This window comes from Zalophus californianus, chromosome 6 (assembly GCF_009762305.2).
Source record: "Zalophus californianus isolate mZalCal1 chromosome 6, mZalCal1.pri.v2, whole genome shotgun sequence".
NCBI classification, from domain to species: Eukaryota; Metazoa; Chordata; class Mammalia; order Carnivora; family Otariidae; genus Zalophus; species Zalophus californianus.
Window position 1 is genome coordinate 31,643,652 of NC_045600.1, and position 20,370 is coordinate 31,664,021.

General features: G+C 40.6%; 1 protein-coding gene across 6 annotated transcripts in view; it reads right to left on the bottom strand.

The window, feature by feature from the left end:
- Positions 1-17,359, bottom strand: part of EXD2 (exonuclease 3'-5' domain containing 2) — a 57,840-nt gene extending 40,481 nt beyond the window's left edge. For 3 of the 6 annotated variants that reach the window (XM_027570842.2, XM_027570841.2, XM_027570839.2), the window contains exons 1-2: positions 16,368-17,355; positions 3,583-3,966 (exon numbers count right to left, since the gene is read on the bottom strand). In XM_027570842.2, the coding sequence (XP_027426643.1) occupies positions 3,583-3,921 (339 nt within the window). In that variant the 5' untranslated portion in view covers positions 3,922-3,966; positions 16,368-17,355. Of the gene's footprint in view, positions 1-3,582; positions 3,967-4,135; positions 4,248-16,367 lie in introns of all 6 variants that reach the window. The other 3 variants (XM_027570840.2, XM_027570843.2, XM_027570845.2) reach the window with 3 other exon arrangements.
- Positions 17,360-20,370: the final 3,011 nt, after the last annotated feature.

Genomic DNA, 20,370 nt, shown 5'->3' on the forward strand with positions numbered 1-20,370 from the left:
AAAGACCTAAGGGGCAAGTTAAACAGATGAGACAAAACTAAATAAAGAGAAAAGGGGACTGTAAAAGAGACCTAAGGAAACTGTGCAGAATGAATCCAGAGGGATGACAATTATGTTAACTATAAAGGAGAGAGGTGCCTGGGTGGCTCAGTCATTAAGCGTCTGCCTTTGGCTCAGGTCATGATCCCAAGGTCCTGGGATGGAGCCCTGCATTGGGCTCCCTGCTCAGTGGGTGAGTCTGCTTCTCCCTCTCCCTCTGCTCCTCCCCCTGCTTGTACCCTCTCACTCCCTCTCAAATAAATAAATAAAGTCTTTAAAATTATATATATATATATATAAGAGAGAGATTACCAGACATGTAGGATAGCATAAAAAGTAGAGACTACAGCTGATCAAATTCCAGCAAGAAAGAAGGAACACGATGAGGAAGATGAGAAGGGAAAGGAGGAGGAAAGGGGGGAGGAGGAGGAGAACAAACAAGGTAAAGACGATTTTCAAAGAGAATTTAAAAATTCAAAGAAAATACCAATCCTCATTTCCAGCTATCTCTCTGAATCCCAAGCTGGAAATACAGAGAGAACACCTAGCCTCATCATAGTGAATCTTTAGAACCACAAACTCAAAGTGAAGATCTTAGAAGGAGCTACAGAAAGTTCGATTACTATAAGGAAGCAACATTTAGACTGACAGATAACAGCAACAAGGGAAGCCAGAAGGCAATGGAATACTGTCTTGAGAATGACGATTAATTGCCAAGTTAGAGTTTTATATCCAGTGAAAGTATCTTTCAAGATCAAGAGTAAAATACAGACACTTTCCAAACAATAACAATGACAATAAGTTTAATGAGCCCTCAAGAAATAAACTTCTAGGGGCTTCTGGGTGGCTTGCTTGGTTGAGTGACTGACTCTTGATTTTGGCTCAGGTCATGATCTCAAGGTCGTGAGATGGAGCCACATAATGGGGCATGGAGACATGCTGGGTGTGGAGCCTGCTTAAGATTCTCTCTCTCCCTGTCCCTCTGCACCACCCTCCAAATGGTTCTCAAGCTCTCTCTCTCTCCCTTAAAAAAAGAAAGGAAGGAAAGAAGAAAAAGAAAGAAAGAAACAAACAAACAAACTTCTACAGGATAACCTTGAAGAAAATTATCCCAAAAGGAAGGTCTGAGAGATAAGGGGAAAATAAGCAGATAAAAAGGTAAACGCTTCAGTAAATCAAACACTCACTGTGTTCAAAGGAGCAAAAACCATAGCTAAACAAACACAAAAAGTGGGGACGCCTGGGTGGCTCAGTCGGTTAAGCATCTGCCTTTGGCTCAGGTGATGATCCCAGGGTCCTGGGATGGAGTCCCGAGTCAGGCTCCCGGCTCAGTGGGGAGCCTGCTTCTCGCTCTGCTTGCTTCCCCCTGCTTGTGCTGTCTCTTTCTGACCAATAAAATAAATAAAAATCTAAAAAAAACCCAAAAAGTGAATAAAAGAGAAAAGGAAATAGAAATGGAAGAATGAGGGGGCGCCTGGGTGGGGCAGTTGGTTAAGTGTCCAACTCTTGATTTCAGCTCAGGTCATGATCTCAGGTTTGTGAGATCGAGCGTCAGGCTCTGCGCTCAGTGCAGAGTCGGCTTGGGATTCTCGCTCTCTCTCTCTCTCTCTCTCCCTTTGCCCCTCCCCCATCTCTAAAAAAGAAAGGAAGAAATGGAAGAATGGAGAGACCAAGGAATGAATGATTTTCTTCCTAAAGCTTTTCTGCAGCCATAATCAGGGAAATACAATCACACCGGAAGGAGATGTGGCTTCCAGCAGGCCTTAAATACTCACCCAAAACCAAAATGAAGTAGGTTTGGGATTACTTGCCACTTTAACTTATCCATGCCTCTGCTATAGTAATTAAACAATTACTATCACCAACTATTCACTTCAGACTACCCTGTTGCTGCACTGATACTTCATTTAATTAGAAAATCAAGCTGTTTGGCAAAAGTGAATTTTCCTCGTCTATTAAAGCTCACTATTTAGCAATGGCTTCTTCTATTATTATTGGTGCAAATATTTCTAAAATGATATAATTTCTTATATAGAATACACCAAAAGTATCCAATCCTTTCCTGATTGCCCAAGGTCATTGGCAGAAAAAATTACTATTATTTCTGAAATAGCCTCCAGTAGCCAAGGTATGAGGTCTTGTGTGACTACTAAGCCTTGCCCACGCTGCCACGTGTACCCTTGATCATCACTGCCCTGGCATCTGCTAGGCCTCCCACCCTGCTCTGACCTGATTTTGTGGCAGCTTTTCTGCTTAGAGCCTCTTCTGATTCCAGGTCCTGGCTCTAGGCCATATCCTAAATATCCAGAAGAAATACATCAGAGAATCTTGGCAAGACATTCTACTGAATTAGTAAGAAATGATAACTATGATTTATTTATAGTTTTATAATATCTTCTGTTTCAAGGAGATTAAAGTTCACTCTGTGAATCAGGATGACAGAGAAAAAGACGCACCATATGATCCTCATCCCAACTATGTAACAACTCTCCCAAAGGAAGAGCTATGAGAAAAAACCAGATGTCAGGCGCCTGGGTGGCTCAGGCGGTTAACTGCCCGACTCTTGATTTCGGCTCAGGTTGTGATCTCAGGGTTGTGAGATTGAGCCCGTGTCGGGCTTCATGTACTTGGCATGGAGTCTGCTTGGGATCTCCTTCTCCCTCTCTCTCCGCCCCTCCCCCCACTCGTGCGCTCTCTAAATAAATAAAATCAAGGAAAGAAAGAAAGAGAGAGAGAGAGAGAAAGAAAAAGAAGAAGGAAGGAAGGAAGGAAGGAAGGAAGGAAGGAAGGAAGGAAGGAAGGAAGGAAGGAAGGAAGGAAGGAAGGAAGGAAGGAAGGAAGATTGATTAACCAGATGGTTAAGAAAGCCCTGGGCTCAAGTGGTTACCTTTTTATGCCTCCTTTCCTAGCTGTAAAGTAAAGGTAACAAGAGTATCTTCCTACATTGGATTACTGTGGAAATTAAATGAGATAATGGAAACAAAACAGCAAAGTACCTGGCTGAGGGTAATTAGTATTTCAAATTTTAACTGTTATCTCTTTAAATGCTACTTTGTGTAATAATTCCCATTTAAGTAGACTTCCTTAACTATCTTCTCCATGGCATCCTTATGAAAATACTATTAAAAATATTAATAGTAGCTAATACTTAATGAGCACTGACTATATGTGAAAATCATGCTAACCCCTTTATAGGGCTTGTCTATTTGAATCCTTTGAAAACTCCTGGGAGGGAGATACTATTACATCCCTATGGGACACGAGTTCACTGAGACTCTGAGAGGGTAAGTAGCTTGTCCAAATTCAAAGAATGATAAGTGGTCAAAATGGAGCTTGTACAGATATGTCTCACTCTAGAACCCATGATTGTAAGCACTCCCCTATCCTGAGAAGAGAAGCTTCTCCTTCTGCTAAATTCCTATTTGTGAGCTAGCTGAGAACAAGCTAATTCTCCTTTAATCTTATCCTCTACTTGACTATTCAAGTTACCTAGTTAGAAAAGCAGCAAAGATTTACACGTTTTGTTTTTGCTTTTTAACTTACCCACTCACAGTCGATTCCAAGTACTGGAAAATCTTCTAACTCACTCCTAAGCAAGGGCTCAATGTGGTCCCACTCGGCCTCCTGAGACACAGTCACCACCTTTGCGCCGAGGATCCTCTCCTCCCATGAGGCTCCGGGGGCCCTGGAGCACAGCCGGACCTCTTCTGGAGCGGGCAGCTCCCTCCTGCCCGGTGTTTGATGCTGTGGATGCTGCCGTCGCTGCCCGCTGTCCGGGCTGTCTTTACTCCTCCGCCGCCGGATGCCTTTCCACAGGACAAACCCCCCCACGGCCACACCGATGAGGGTGGTCACTGTCAAAGCCATTAAGTATCTAGACATCTTCAACTTTTTCTGTTTAGGAAAGCATATCACTAATCCCACAATCTGCAAAACAAGTGGCAACAATATATTTACATACAGAATTTAAACCTAGATGGAAACATGTTTTCCCCTAAAAAATGCTCCACTTATAATCTATGTGTCCACAAACTAAAACAAAATGCTACAGATTTCCACATGGAAAGAGTGATATTTCTTTTTCTCACTTTTGTACCTTCTGTATTCCATCTCCATCTTCATTCTCATCCGAGGAAACCCCCCTGCCCTCTACCAGCTGCCCAGCACTCACTTCATCATGTGACAACAGTGTCTGAACATAGACACACCTGTACAGAATTTGAAAAATCAAAATTAATTATAAAATTATTAATTAACTAATTAAAATCCTACTGCCCTTAGGTGACTACTGTGATCAGTTTGATGTTCTATTATTTTATACAATTAAAAAAATAAGAATGGCAGATGGCTTTAGTCAGGGAAACCCCACACAAAAGTCTCTCTTCCATTTTTCTTGTTACACGTGGTTTTCACCGTCTATCTTTTGTTTTCCTATTTTTGACAGAGAAATGGATATATAGTACTATTTCTGTACTACTTAAATAACAACAGAAAATATGTAACAATAAAGGGTAAGTGGCCCTTGGCCTCAGTCACGGAAAGAAATCAGGGGGCAGACATCATTCCATACAAGGTGATTGATCCTGTCTGGGAAGCAGGCCCAGTATAGTCAGATAACTCCATTACTCAAGAGAAGTCAGGTATCTAAATTTTATGTGAAATATCACTATTTTTAAGTGTCAGCAACAAACTTACAGTTTTTAAAACATTGTACCAGCCAAACAAAAACACTCTGGGCTCTGTGCCACCCATCTGTGGGCTCTGGCCTAAAATCTCTAATGCCCAAAGACACAGTGATCCGCTACACCCTGCCTATGCTTCTCTATGGCTGAGAGTTTACCACTGAATGTGTACTATTTTAATCATTTTTCAAAGTTTCGGTAACAGTTATTTTTTAAATAATTTAATATTTACAACAACGCTGGGCTATCATACCTACAGAGATATTTGGCATTGGCGATGAAAAATGAAATCACAACAATTATTACACTGCTAATGAAAACAATAAAATGGCTGCACTGTTTTAAAAAGATTTACTTTATTGCTGAAACTGTTTTAAGTATTCATGTGTCCTTTCTCCAGTACTTTTACTTAAGGCTTAATAAGATTAAAGAATCTGCACAAATTTCTAGTTAAAATATTCTGAGAAGATGTTTTAAAAAAAACCCCTTTTCACTGGAAACAATACAAAATGCTGGAGAAGACATTAAAAAGATAAAAGTATAATACAGAGTTAAATTCAAAAAGAGGAAAGGGAAATCATCAGGTGCCAGAAACGGAAGTGCATGGGAGAGACAGCTGGGCACAGACCAGAGCCCCAGGGCTGGGGTATATTGCCAGCCCATGACCAGAAGTCTAGGCCACGAGGCCAGGGTACAGATGGGACTCTGGAGAGTGCTACCTTGTCCATGAACAGGAACTGAAAACTACTCACCCACCACGGTCCAGGCAAGCCACCTGCCCAAGGCTGAGAGTATGAACAGAGCTCCTCATAGGAAGACAGTCCCTCGATCCTGCACTATGAAGCAGTACAGGGGCCAAGTTCACATTATCCTCACAAAAGAAAACCCTAAGCCAAGAACCTAAAACTAAAATGGTTAGAATTGGTGCATTCTGTTGGAGTGTGTGTGTGTGTGTGTGTGTCTGTTTCTAACACACAGGAAACACATAGGACTTCCACAGAAGATCAGTCCCTAGAAGAGCAATCATAAATGAATAAAAACAAAACAAAAATCAAAAAACCCTAGAGCCAATAAAAAACAGTTCACAGAAGAACCAAACAAAAATATCCATATCTGAAATCCGAAAGGAACTTTAAAATAACACCACTTGGGGAAATTAAGGAAAATAAAATCTAAAACATGAACAAGAGACAACAAAAAGTAGAAATTCTAGACATGAAAGATATTTGTTAAAATTTTTTTAAAAGTTCAATAATCAGGGCGCCTGGGTGGCTCAGTTGTTAAGCGTCTGCCTTCGGCTCAGGTCATGATCCCAGGGTCCTGGGATCGAGTCCTGCATCAGACCGGGGAGTCTGCTTCTCCCTCTCCCTCTGCCTGCCGCTCTGCCCACTTGTGCTCTCTCTCTGTCAAATAAATAAAATCTTTTAAAAAAAAAAGTTCGGGCGCCTGGGTGGCTCAGTTGGTTAAGCAACTGCCTTCGGCTCAGGTCATGATCCTGGAGTCCTGGGATTGAGTCCCGCATCGGGCTCCCCGCTCAGTAGGGAGTCTGCTTCTCCCTCTGACCCTCTTCCCTCTCGTGCTATCTCTCATTCTCTCTCTCTCAAATAAATAAATAAAATCTTTAAAAAAAAAAAAAGTTCAATAATCAATAGGTTAAATAGTAGATCAGACAGAGAGAGAGAGTTAGGGAATTGAAGATAAATCTGAGGATCTCACTCAGAATGTAGCACAGAAAGATGTAGAAAACATAGCAGAGACACGAAGGATAGATAGAGAAACTCAACATCCATGTAGTGAGAAGTTGGAAGATGGAGGTCATCAGATTTAGTACAGTTCTCTGAGTCCCAAGTTGGATAAATTAAATCTATCCACAAAAAGACTTAAGAATGTTCATAACAGCTTTATTCATAAGACTAAAGATACATGCATGAATATTAAATAACATTACGTTGAGTGAAAGAAGCCAGATACAAAAGAGATACTGTATGGTTCTATTTACATAAAGTTCTAGAACAACTAAAATTAATCTATAGTAGAAAAATATCTGAACAGTAGTTGCCTCGGGGTGGGGGTGGGGGGTTACAGGGAAGAGATTTAAGCTGAGCACTAAGTATCAAAAAAAGAGCCAGTCACGAAAAATTCTAGGGAAGAGCATTTCAGGCAAGAGGGAACTTTCTAGAATTGTGTGTAACATTCCAAGTCTTGATGGAAGCTTGGGTGACACAGGTACACACATCTGTCAAAATTCAGCAATGTTAAAAAAAAATTCAGCAATATTTCTGATGTTTTCCTGGTGTCCTGACTGATGAATAACTGCTGGTTCATTCACTGTCTATCTTTCCCACTAGACTGTAAGCTCCATGAAAACAAGGACCTTACCTTACCCCAGGAACTAGCACAGAGCTCATAATAATAAATACTCATTGAATGAATAAAACTCAATTCAAGGTGTTATATTTTATGATAAATGTCTCTACTTTAATCATCCAATTACAAAAATCTGTTTATTCCAATGAAAAAAGCATTTTTCCCCTTACTGAGCCTTGATGCTAAAAAGAAACAGCATGATTCAATGCTGCGCCAAAAGTGAGAAAAATCAAATTTCGCATTACAAACTGAAAGTCTGTGTCCCTCTAAAATTCGTATGTTGAAATCCTATCCCCCAATGTGATGGTATTAGGTGGAGCCTCTGGAAGGTGAGTAGGGTTGGGTGAGGTCATGAGGGTGGAACCCCAAGAAACGGGAGTAGTGCCCTTATAAAAGCTTGCCTCCCTGATCTGTCACATGAGGATACAAGGAGAAGTCAGCGGTCCGCCTTGTGAAAGAGGGCTCTCACCAGGCCCTACCCATGCTGGCACCTTGCTCCTGGACTTCCAGCCTCCAGAACCGGGAGAAATACATTTCTGTTTTTTATGATCCACCCAGTCTGTGGTATTCTACTTTAGCAGCCCAAAGAGACTAAGATACCTTTCTAAGGGCTTGCTCTGGGATCCAAAGCTTTCAGTGCCTCACCACCTTCCATGACTGAAAACAAATCTGCCATTTTAGTTTATTTTTTTAAATTGTACATAGTAGGGGCACCCGGGTTGACTCAGTCAGTTAAGTGTCTGCCTTTGGCTCAGGTCATGATCTCGGGGTCCTAGGATGAGCCCCGTGTCAAGCTCCCTGCTCAGCGGGGAGTCTGCTTCTCCCTCTCCCTCTGCCGCTCCCCCCGCTTGTGTGCACGCTCTCTCTCTCAAATGAATAAATAAAATCTTTAAAAAAAATAAAATAAAGTTGTACCAGTAATTGAATATCAAACTGACAACAGTGATTACCTAATGGTAGTAGGATTATAATTTTGATTTTTCAAATTCTATGCAAGTATGTGAATCTCTTGATAATTAGAAAAGTACTCGTTTTTTTAAACTGATGCTTTTTACAGATAGGCAATGTAAATATCGCACTTAAGACATGATTATATTCCTGAAATAAATCACATTTGGATGAATTAAACAAATATGTTAAGCTGTTCAGGGAGCAGCCTAAGGTAGAGGATAAGGTCAAGGGCCCTAGAGTAAAATACCCTGGATTCAAATCCAGCCCCTGCCACTTGCTAGCTATGTAACTTGGGCAATTCACTGAATTTAAGTCTCTGCTGCCTCACTGGTAAAATGGGAAAGATAGTACCTGCCCCGTAGGACTCTTGTGAAACTTAAAAGTAAGGTGATCAATACACCTGATTTAGCATACTGGCTAGCATATCAGGGTTCCATAAATGTCAGCTCTTACTGCTATTGGGCTCTATAAACCACAGAACTCCTATTAAAGGAAAACAAAGAATCACAGAGTGAAAATTCAGGAGCCAAATTCAGCTCCTGCACAAGGTAAGAGACTTTTCCGTGGTAATCCTGACAGATCATGACCTGGTCTCTATCTGAATACTTCTAGGAACAGAGTTCATCACCTTAAGAGGGGGTTTTTGTTGAAAAGTCCTTGCATTCTGCAAAAGTTCCCTACTTAGACATTGCTCTCTTTTTAGGTTTTTTTTAGGGGGAGAGGAGCAAAGGGAGAGAGAGAATTTTAAGCAGACTCCACAACCAGCGTAGAGCTGGACGTGGGGCTCGATCTCACAATCCTGAGATCATGACCTGAGCCGAAATCAAGAGTTGGGCACTCAACTGACTGAGCCACCCTGTTGCCCCAGAAATTGCTCTCTTTGATGTCTTTGATGTTCAGTCTGGCCCCTGAAATGACAACAGTGTTCCTTCCGGAGAGCCTGTGAGATATGTAAAGGCAGCTTTTATAGTTTCTCTTAGAACATTCTTCTCAATCCAAGCAGCCTTCCTGTGACCTGGGAGGGTCACCATTGTGGCCGGGTCCTTCTGAACACCTCCAAGTTTGTCAATGTATCTCTTAAAATGTGGCACCCAGGTCGGTATTCAATACTTGAGACAGAGTGCAATTGGTGTGGACGACGCTGGTATTACTACTTCCTGGGAGCTGGACCCTAGACTTTATTAATACTATATGAAATAACCTGTTTTTGAGTAGAAGAAACCCAACGGTGGGTCATATAAAGCTTGTGGTCAACTGAAATTCTCTGATACCAGCTCGAGTCCCCCATTTTATATCATTATAATTCATATTTTGCACTTAAATCCAAAGCTTTACATTTCCTTCTTTTAAATTTCATCTTGTTTATTTCAGCCAAATGTTTCATGCTTTGAGACCAATCCGCATCTTGATTGTGCATTCCCTCTCAACTTAGAAATCATTTTGCAGAGATAGGCAAATTTTTGTTTTCAAAGAAAATAACATCTTCTCACATGTGTTTTAATTCATTTTTTACATGTATTTTTGCATTTCATACTATCTCCATATTTCATAACATTAAAATAAGGTGACATTAAAATAGAAAAGGCTTAAAAAATAAAATATTATTGATTTGCTTCCAGTGAGAAGGGTACTCAGATACGGAGTTCCCAGGCATATGGTAAGGTTCCTGACCTACTCTTTGTTACGTGTGGCCCCTGTAAGAGAAAGGCCTCACAGGGAACCTGGAGGAGCAAGCAGGGTACCTCCAGGGAGGGAACGCTTGGCAACATTCAAAAAACAGATTAATTCATTTTCACATGGAGAGGTTTTGTGTGGGTGTCTTTCCAGCCAAAGGGTTCGCTCAGCAAACATAAATAATAAAGCCAGATGTTGTGTCAGACTAAAAAGGGTTAAAAGGCACAATCTACTCTCAAAAACGTAGGATTCAGGAAAGGAGAAATACCTGTAGTGAACAGGTTGCAGGGCTGGGGGAGAACATGGCGCAGCCCGGGGCTGACAAAGAGGAAAGAGCGCGGTACCACTAGCAGGAACGCTCGGGAGAGGGCAGGGGAGGCTGCCGCTGGGGTCAAAACCTGAGCGTGAGCCATCCGGGTGCGCAGCCATCGAGGAGAAGGGCACGCCAGGCACAGGGAGCAGCATGTACGGGGATACAGAAGGCAGGAGGCACCACAGTATAGGTGAAAAAGTTCAAGCAAATTTAACGTGTACTGTAAGTGTAAAATACGGAATTTTGCAGACTTACTATGAAAAAATGTAAAAGTATCTTACTGATCATTTCCATATTGATTTTTAAGGAGGACCTTTTTTATTTTAGTAAAATATCCAAAACACAAAATTTACCATGTAACCATTTTTAAGTGAATGATTCAGTGGCATTAACTACATTCACAATATTGTACATCATCGCCACTATTCGTTTCCAGGACTTCCTCGTCACACACAAACTCTGTACATGTTAAACAGTAACTTCCCATCCCATCCCGTGCAACCCTTGGTAACTTCTATTACACTTTCTGTTTATATGAATTTCACATTGCTTTCTTCTATCTATGTTGAAATAATATTTGGATATACTGGGTTAAAAAAATGTTATTAAAATTAAGTTTACCTTATTTCTTTACATATACATATATATATATATATTTTTTTTTTTTTAAAGATTTACTTACTTATTTTGGAGAGGGAGTAGGGGCAAAGGAAGAGAGAGAACCTCAAGCAAACTCCCCACTGAGTGCAGAGCCTAACATGGGGCTTGATTACACAACCCTGAAATCATGACCTGAGCCAAAATCAAGAGTTGGACACTTAACCAACTGAGCCACTCACGAGCCCCTCTCTTTAGATTCTTAATGTGGCCACTAGAAAACTGTATTTATGGGGCTCACATTATATTTCCATTGGACAGTGCTGTACTAGAGCATAATGTGCATACAAGAAAACAGAGACAGATGGTGCTGGAATGAGCAGATCCAGAGCGAGTCGTGAGGGGCCTTAAAGTACCTTACAAGATAAAATCTTATAGGTAATGGACAGCCAATAATAGACTTACAAAGGAAGTGCCAGGCTCAGACTCAGATTTCAAAAAACACCATGGTGGCTGTGTGGGTGCTAGACTGGAGGAGAGAAAGGCAAGAGACAGGAAGACCTGATGGAAGACTCACAATAGTAGAGCCTGGAAGGGAAGATCCAAATTGGCAGAAGAAGGCAGAATGAAAAAGAATCATGAGGCAGGTGGGTGGGGCGGGGGAGGTCACCTGGCTGGCTTGGTCACTAGAGCATGTGACTCTTGGGATCATGAGATGCCAACGCTGGGTGTAGCTCTTACGTTAAAAAAAGAAAAAGAAAAAGAAAAAAAGAACCATGATTCCTAACAGAATGACCACATTGGAATCACCTGGGTAAGTAAACAAGTCATAACTTTTACAACTTATCATTTTGAAAGTTTGATGAATATATAAAATCAATAGCTTTCCAAAACCATTATAAAAATATGAAGAAAACCCCACTCAAAATAGCAAAATACACTTTTTTAAAACCACACACAAAACAACAACCACATACACACACACACCTAGGTATAAACTCAACAAGAAATGTGCAAGATTGATATGAAGAAAAATAGAAAACTTTACTGAAGACACAGAAGCCTGGAAGAGCAGAGAGATATTATCACAGCTGTCAAATACAGAGCACACAGCATGTGCCAGGCACCTCATATTATATGCAATCATGTACACATTACTCAATCCTTTCAACAACCTTCTTCAAAAGGTACTATAAGTACTCTATTTTTTTAATAAAGAGATTAACCGTTTTACAGAAATAGTCAAAATAATATACAAATGCAATGCAAACTTAATTTTAAAAAACTTTTTTAAAAAATGAATTGACCACCAAGAGAGGGAATAGAAACCCCAGGATGGGAGAAAATATTTGCAAAACATATATCTGCTAAGAGCATGTATGCAGACTATATAAAGAACTCTTACAATTCAATATAAAAAAGACAAACCGGTTAAAAACAGGCAAGGATCTGAACAGACATTTCTTCAAAGAAGATATACATATGGCCAATAAGCACTGAAAAGCTAGTAGGGAAATACAGATCAAAATGACAATGAGATACCACCTCACACCTACTAGGATGGCTCTAATGAAAAAAAAACAGATAATAAGTGCTAGCAATAATACGGAGAAATTAGAACTCTCACACACTACTGGTGGGAATGTAAAATGGTGCTGCTGCTTTGAAAAACACCAGCAGTTCCTCAAATGATTAAACAGAGGGTTGCCATATGACCCAGCAATTCCACTGCTAAGTATATACCCAAGAGGAATGAAAACATATGTCCAAATAAAAGTTCACAGCCGCATTATTCATAATAGCCAAAAAGTGGAAACAATGTATATGGCCTTCAGCTGACAAGTGGATACATAAAATGTACCATATCCATAAGGTTATGGGTTGAACTGTGTCCTCAAAAAAGTATGCTGAAGTCCTAACCCCCAGTACTTGCTAATGCGACCTTATTGAAACTTAGGTCTTTGCACACATAATCAAGTTAAAATGAGGTCATACTGAAGTAGTGTGGGCCTTTAATCCAATAGAAATGGTGTCCTCCCATGAAGGGGAGAAGAGACACTGAAACAGGCTCCTACAGAGAGAATTATCATGTAAAGACAGACCCTCAGGGAAGAAGGCCATGTGAAGACAGGCAGAGGTCAGAGTTTCGGCAGCTGCGAGCCAAGGAATGCCAAGGATTGCCAGCAACCACCCAAGGCTAAAGAAGAGGCAAGAAAGGATTCTCCCCTCGAGCCATCAGAGACAGAAAAGCCCTGCTGACACCTTGATTTTGGACTTTATAGCCTCCAGAACTGTGAGAGAATACATTTCTGTTATTTTAAGCCACCCAGTTTGTTACTTTGTTACTGTAGCCCTAGGAAACAAATACAACATAGGATGGAATTCTGTTCAGCAGTAAAAATAGAGGAGTACTGATACATTCTACAACATGGATGAAACTTTAAAAACATTATGCTGAGTGAAAGAAGCCTGTCACAAAATATCACAAATTGTAGAATTCCATTTATATAAAATATTCAGATCTATAAAGGCAGAAATATTAGTGGTAGCCTAGGGCTCCGGTACTGGGGAATGGCATGGGGAATGACTGCTAATTGGCATGGGTTTCTTTTTGGGGTGATGAAAATGTCCTAAAATTAGATTGTGGTGATGGCTGCATGACTGTGAATACACTAAGAAAACCACTGAATTGTACACTTTAAACAATGAGTTATGTAAATTACATCTTGATAAAGCCACTTAAAAAAACTATTTGACAAGCTAATTCTAAAAATCTGGAAAAGAAATTCTAAGATTAGCCCCCATAATTTTTTTAAATGAGTATGTGAGCTGATAAAGTATAAAATTTTCAATAAAGTAATGACAGTAATAATCATAAGCGAGTATTTATCCTACTAAATATCAAAATAGAACATATATTTAACATTGGATATTGTGGTATTGGTCCAGCAAAACAGAAAATTAGGTCACAGAACAGTCCAGAAACTGACTCTGTGTGAGAAAGTAGTAAGTGATAAACATGGCATTTCAGATTAGTGAGTCATGAATGCATTTAATATTCAGAGCGACACTGTTGGGAAAACAGTAACTATGCACACACCATTCACTCACACACACACATCCAGAGGAATTAAAGGAAAACTCAAAACATGTAAGAATTTATAGGAGAAAGGATAGTTGTAAGAGAAAACGCTGTTGTGCCTTAGGGTGTAACAGGGTTCTTCAACATCTGCACTACTGACTTTCTACTCCAGAAAAATTCTTTGTTGTGGAGGGTTTTCCAATGCATTGTAGGATGTTTAGTAGCATCCCTGGTTTCCACCCAGTAGATGCCCGTCATTCTACAACCCCAGTTAGACAACTGAAAAATGCGTCCTCACATTGCCAAATAGCCCCTGGAAGGCAAAATATCTCCCACTGGAGAACCATTCTGGTAGGGAATGACAGCCACAAAATACAGAATACACAGAGTAAAAAACTGATACATTTAAATGTAAAAGTTAAAACTATGGTTTGACAAGGACGCCATGTAGTTAAAAGACAAGCATTAACTTTAGGGCGCCTGGGTGGCTCAGATGGTTAAGCGTCCGCCTTTGGCTCAGGTCATGATCCCAGGGTCCTGGGATCGAGTCCCGCATCGGGCTCCCTGCTCCTTGGGAGCCTGCTTCTCCCTCTGCTTCTCTCTCTCTCTCTCTCTGTCATGAATAAAAAAATAAAATCTTTAAAAAAAAAAAGACAAGCATTAACTTTAAAAAGCACTATATTGGGAATAAATACTTAAAACAAATAAAAATGACAAAAAATATCCAGAATACATAAAAAACTACTATCTATTAAAAAACAGCCCAATTAAAAGGAGACATTTCTCAAAAGAGGACATACAAACAGCCAATAATCATGATAAAATGCCCAATCTCACTAGTAACTAGGGAAATACAAATTAAAACACCAATCAGAATCATTTTTTACCCATCAGATTGGCAAAAATGAAAAAGATTAATAGCATCAAATGTTTAAAAGAGCTAGGGAAATAGACATTATTATACACTGTTGGTGGGCAGTTTGCCATTACATGTCCACACCCTCCCACCCAGCAATTCAATCTGCAGGTTTGAAATGTCCACATGGGCACACAGACACATGTGGAAGGATGTTCTCTGCCACACTGTGTCTAACTGTAAGCAATCTATGGACTCTCGCATACTATGAAAACTTAATATACCATGGAATTTACAGAGCAAGTAGAAAGAATAAAGTCAATCTCTACATACATATGGACAAAGAAAAAGTTCCAAGACCCACTTTTAAGTATAAAAGTCAAGTTGCTGAATAGGTACAATATGCCATATTCGTAAAATATGTATTAGTAAAAATTTAACACGAAATCTTACATCGTACATACATGTAACTTATGTGAATACTTGTCAATAAATGCAAAGAAAGAGAAATAGAAAAACACATCCCAAACTGGTAACAGTTCTTACTTTAGATCTAAGAGATTAAAGAAGATGAAGATAGAGATCAAAGAGGATCCATTTTGTTTAAATTTCTTAAATTTTTTAAAAGGCTGTATGCATGAACTACCACTAAAATAAATATAAAAGATGGAGTGCCTGGGTGGCTCAGTGAGTTAAGTGTCTGCCTACAGGTCAAGTCATGACTCCAGGGTCCTGGGATTGAGCCCACATCAGGCTCCCTACTCAACGGGGAGTCAGCTTCTCCTTCCCCGTCTACTGTTCTCCCTGCTTCTGCTCTCCCTCTCTCTCTCAAATAAATACATAAATTTTAAAAATTAAATACAAAAATTAACTATAAAAGAATACATTTTTAGAACTAGCTCAACTTAACCAAAACGAATCATTATTTTCCCCTATTAAGCTGCTTTTCTCCCACACTTCCTAATTCTGATAATTAACAAAATATTCCCATGCAGTTCCTTCTATCCATGTAATAGAACTAAAAAAACACGGTATGGGGCGCCTGGCTGGCTCAGTCGGTGCAGCACGCGACTCTTGATCTTGGGGTTGTGAGTTGGAGCCGCACGTTGGGTGTAGAGATCACTTAAAAATAATTTTTTTTAATCTTTTTAAAAATGGTATAAATAATGTAGTGTTTTCAAGGAGTGGGTATCTAAGAGAGTTCGCGTCCAATCAGTACATCAAAAACTTAGAAAGGGTTGTTTGCTTATATGTTAAGGAGCAAGTATCAATTTTGCAGGCCTCACTAGGGTTGCGGAAAGAGAACGCTGGCTCCCTGCAAGGCCCGGAGCAGCGGGTGTGGTCTGGGAGGAAAGGGGTGGTAACACTGGGGGCGGGGGCAGGTCCCCACGAAGGGAGGGGAGGGAACCGTAACTGCGGCCGCGTGAAACACGCAGCGGCCAAGGAGTTGCCAGGTGCTGTGGGCGGTGCCTTCTTTTGAGCTGATTGGGTCTAGAAGCCATGAAGGTTTGGTAGGTGCTCCTAAAGAGAGACGGAGGGGCCCGAGGGGGCGGCCGGGGGAAGCATGGTGGGCCGCGGCCCGGGGCAAGAGCCCTCATCGCACACCTGGGTGCTGAACCGCCGCGGAGGAAGGGAAGAAGGGCTGGGCCAAGTCGCTCGGGGACGGCGGGGTCCCCGCAATAAGTCGCCCCCGCACACAGTGACATCTCCAGCTCCACAACGCCTCTCCTCAATCCGCACTGGAAACCCCTTCCTTCCCTCGCACAAGGCGGGTGAAAGGCCCCGCGGTCCCTTATTCTCACTTACCTGCGACCCCGGACCTAACCCGAACACCTGCGGCACTTCACGCTGAAGAATTGGAACCCTCCTCGGCCACCTGCGTGCACCTACCCGGATCCACTAGGACCGAAACCACTTCCGGTCCTGCGGCCGGCTAGGAGGACGTAAACCCAGCTGGGGTATACAAATGGGTGACGCCATGTTGTACGGAAGCTGCTGGGGCAGCTGTTCCTTCCCCAGTTTCTCCACTGCTGAACAAAGGATCTGTTAAAATTGGAAAGGCTTAGCATCTCTTCAGAAAAGGAGTGTTTTTGTTTCTGGGGTGGTATTTTTATTTGTTTTAGTTTTGGCTTTAACAGAAGCAGCCCTGGAACCCTCGCAAATGTAATATGGAACATCTAATTGTTATTACTAATTAGCTCAAGTAATGTTACTCTACAGCACTAATTATCTTAACTGTTAAATGATAAAGGTAAATAGAGACACTGTTTAAGTAATGTATTCCTGATTAGCAGTGCATTTTATACTATTGCCATTATAATAATTATGCCATCTTTTATGACAATAACCACAATACTTTATGTTTATATTTAAAATCATTCAACTAGTTTTTATCAGCAACTATTATATGTGAAGAGGCTAATGTGTGCTATGTATTGCTTCCCTGTCATAAAAAGTGTAACAGAAGGAGAAATGAGCGTAAAAAATATAAGGTATAATAATAGCTGCCATTTGTTCACTATGTACACACAGTGTGCTAGGAAATTGTTTTATGTATTTTATCTCATTTAATCCTCAAAACAACCTCCTGAAGCAGTACTGTTATTAGTGACATTTTACATGAAATGGAGAAAGGTTAAATAAATTTCTCAAGGTAGTAACAAGTAAACATTGGAGCTGGGAATCAAACCTCAGTATATCTTCTTGCAAAGTTTGTTGCCCTCATTCTCTGTATTATATTGCCTCCTGTACAGGAAAAAAGGTTCTAAGTTCCATTAGGTAAGTACCCATAAGGGAGAAACTTATGGCAGCTGTAGAGGATTAACCCCCTGTATTTCAATCGCTCCATCCTGAAACACCTAAAAAAAAAAACACACAAGGGCGCCTGGGTGGCTCAGTTGGTTAAGCGACTGCCTTCGGCTCGGGTCATGATCCTGGAGTCCCGGGATCGAGTCCCGCATCGGGCTCCCTGCTCAGCGGGGAGTCTGCTTCTCCCTCTGACCCTCTTCCCTCTCGTGCTCTCTATCTCTCATTCTCTCTCTCTCAAATAAATAAAAAAAAAAAAAACACAAAAGAGTAAAGAGGAAATACAAATTAAAACCACAATGAGATGCCATTCCATACCAACCAGAAAGGCTAAGATGAAAAAGACAGAAAACACCAAGTATTGACAAGGTTGTGGAGCAACCAGAACTCTCATATGCTGCTGAGAGAATATAAATTGGTACAATCGCTTTGTTAAAACTGTTTGGCAATATCAATAAAGCTGAATATATGTATAGCCTTTGTCCCAACAGTTTCACTCCAAGGTATATGCCCAACAGAAATGTGTACATATGTTCACTGAAAGGCAAACACAAAAAAAGCCCATACCTATAATTGGCAATAGCCCTAAACTGGAAACTACCCAAATATCTATGTTGTTAGAAGTCAATGTGGAGTAATGACTCTGGAAGAGAACATGGGGACGCTCATGAAGTGCTGAAAATGTTCTATTAATGAGTGCTGGTTTACATATGTATTCAGGTTGCATATTTGTGGACACTTTCCTGATACTTAATCAGTACTTAACCAATACTTAAATGAAACTTTTTATTAAATGAAAGTAAAGGAGTGAAAAGTTTATAAACCCAAAGAAGAAAAAGAATAGGAATAGGAGATAACAGCAGACAAACAAATCTCAGTGTGATTTTTTTAAAGATTTTATTTATTTATTTGAGAGAGAGAATGAGATAGAGAGCATGAGAGGGGGGAGGGTCAGAGGGAGAAGCAGACTCCCCACTGAGCAGGGACCCCGATGCGGGACTCAATCCCGGGACTCCAGGATCATGATCTGAGCCAAAGGCAGTCACTTAACCAACTGAGCCACCCAGGCACCCTCAAAATTTTTTTTAAAAGACAGAAATTTGAGGGATCCCCATTGAGGAGGAACAGAATACATGGTACAAACATGCCACCTTGGCATTTGGATTATTCTGAGCTAAAGGCAGTTAAGACCCAGCAGATTTAAGAAAAAATTTTATTTCTCCCTTAACTACCTAAAAGAATTTAGAATGGGGGTCTGGCCCAGAAAAAGAGCTATTACCAGAGATAATTTTAAGAACTTTTAATGTATAGCAGGGCAAATATCTAATTACCAAATATCTGCTCTCTGGTCCTGTGAATTACCCTCCTCCCATTTGAAGCCCCAGGCCCCTATACTATTCTTTAGCTTAGGATGGCATATAAGCCTCAATTGCCAGGCTTGTCCTTGGGTCTCATCTTATAGAGCTCTCATATGTACATAATTAAATTTGTTTTCTCCTGTTCATCTGTCTTATGTCAATTTGATTAATAGACCAGCCACAAAAATCTAGAAGGGTAGAGGAAAATATTTTCTCCCCTACACCATAATAAACTGTGTGGGTCCATAAGCAATCACCCTAAATTAAAAATCCAATCCAACAAGCCTCATCTGTGCATAAAGGATTCCCAGTCAGCTTTTTAGTACCTCACTCTTAGTCTATTTAGGTGCTTGTAATAAAATACCATGGAGTAGGTGGCTTATAAACAACAAAAATTGATTTCTCATAGTTTTGGAGGCTGGGAAGTCCATGATCAAGGTGCTGGCAGATTTACTGTCTGGTGAATGCCTGCTATCTACTTTATAGACCACTGTCTTTTTGTTGTGCCCTCACTTGGCCAAGGGATAAGGAGCTCTCATGGGCCTCTTTTATAAGGCATTAATCTCATTCATGAGGGTCCACTCTCATGACCTAATCACTTCCCAAAGCCCCCGCCTCCTGATACCAATATATTGGGGGTTAGTTTTCAACATATGAATTTTAAGAAGAGGAAACACTCAGTCAATAACGCCTACATAGGTAATGATATCCAAGAATCACTAGCCATTGCAGGAATATCTCCAACACCATTAATTAACATTTTCTTCTTTCTTTTTAAGAGCAGGAGCATGTGCACGACAGGGGGGGGGGCCGAGGGAGAGGGAGAGAAAGAATCTTAAACGGGCTCCACACTCAGTACAGAGCCCAATATAGGGCTCAATCTCACACCCCTGAGATCGTGACCTAAGTTGAAATCAAGAGTCATGCTTAACCAACTGAACCACCCAGGCACCTCATTGATTTTCTAAGGAATGGATATAGAACACTGCACCCAGCATTTTGAGAAAACAAATACTTTTAAAACTTACAAGGAAGATTCAAAGAATTAATTTTGATTTAGGCCATTGAGCAACTTTCTACAAATTGCAAAAAAATGCTATCACACAGATCTCATTCTCTGGTCATATTACAATTAAGTTAGAAGTCAATAATAAAATGATTATTTTTAAAACTGTATTTAGAGATTTAAAAAACATCTTTTTAAAAATATATATTTTATTTATTTATTTATTTGAAAGAGAGACAGAGAAAGCACAAGCAGGGGGAAGGAGCAGAGGGGGAGAGACAAGCAAACTCCCCACTCAGTGGGGAGCCTGACACAGGCCTCAATCTCAGGACCCTGAGATCATGACCTGAGCTGAAGGCAGATCCTTAACCGACTGAGCCACTCAGGTGCTCCTAGAGATTTAAAAAACATCTTTTTTTTTTTTAAAGATTTTATTTATTTACTTGAGAGAGAGAGAATGAGAGAGAGCACATGAGAGGGGTTAGGGTTAAAGGGAGAAGCAGACTCCCTGCCGAGCAGGGAGCCCGATGCGGGACTCGATCCAGGGACTCCAGGATCATGACCTGAGCCGAAGGAAGTCACTTAACCAACTGAGCCACCCAGGCGCCTTAAAAACATCTTTTTTTTTTAAAGATACTAT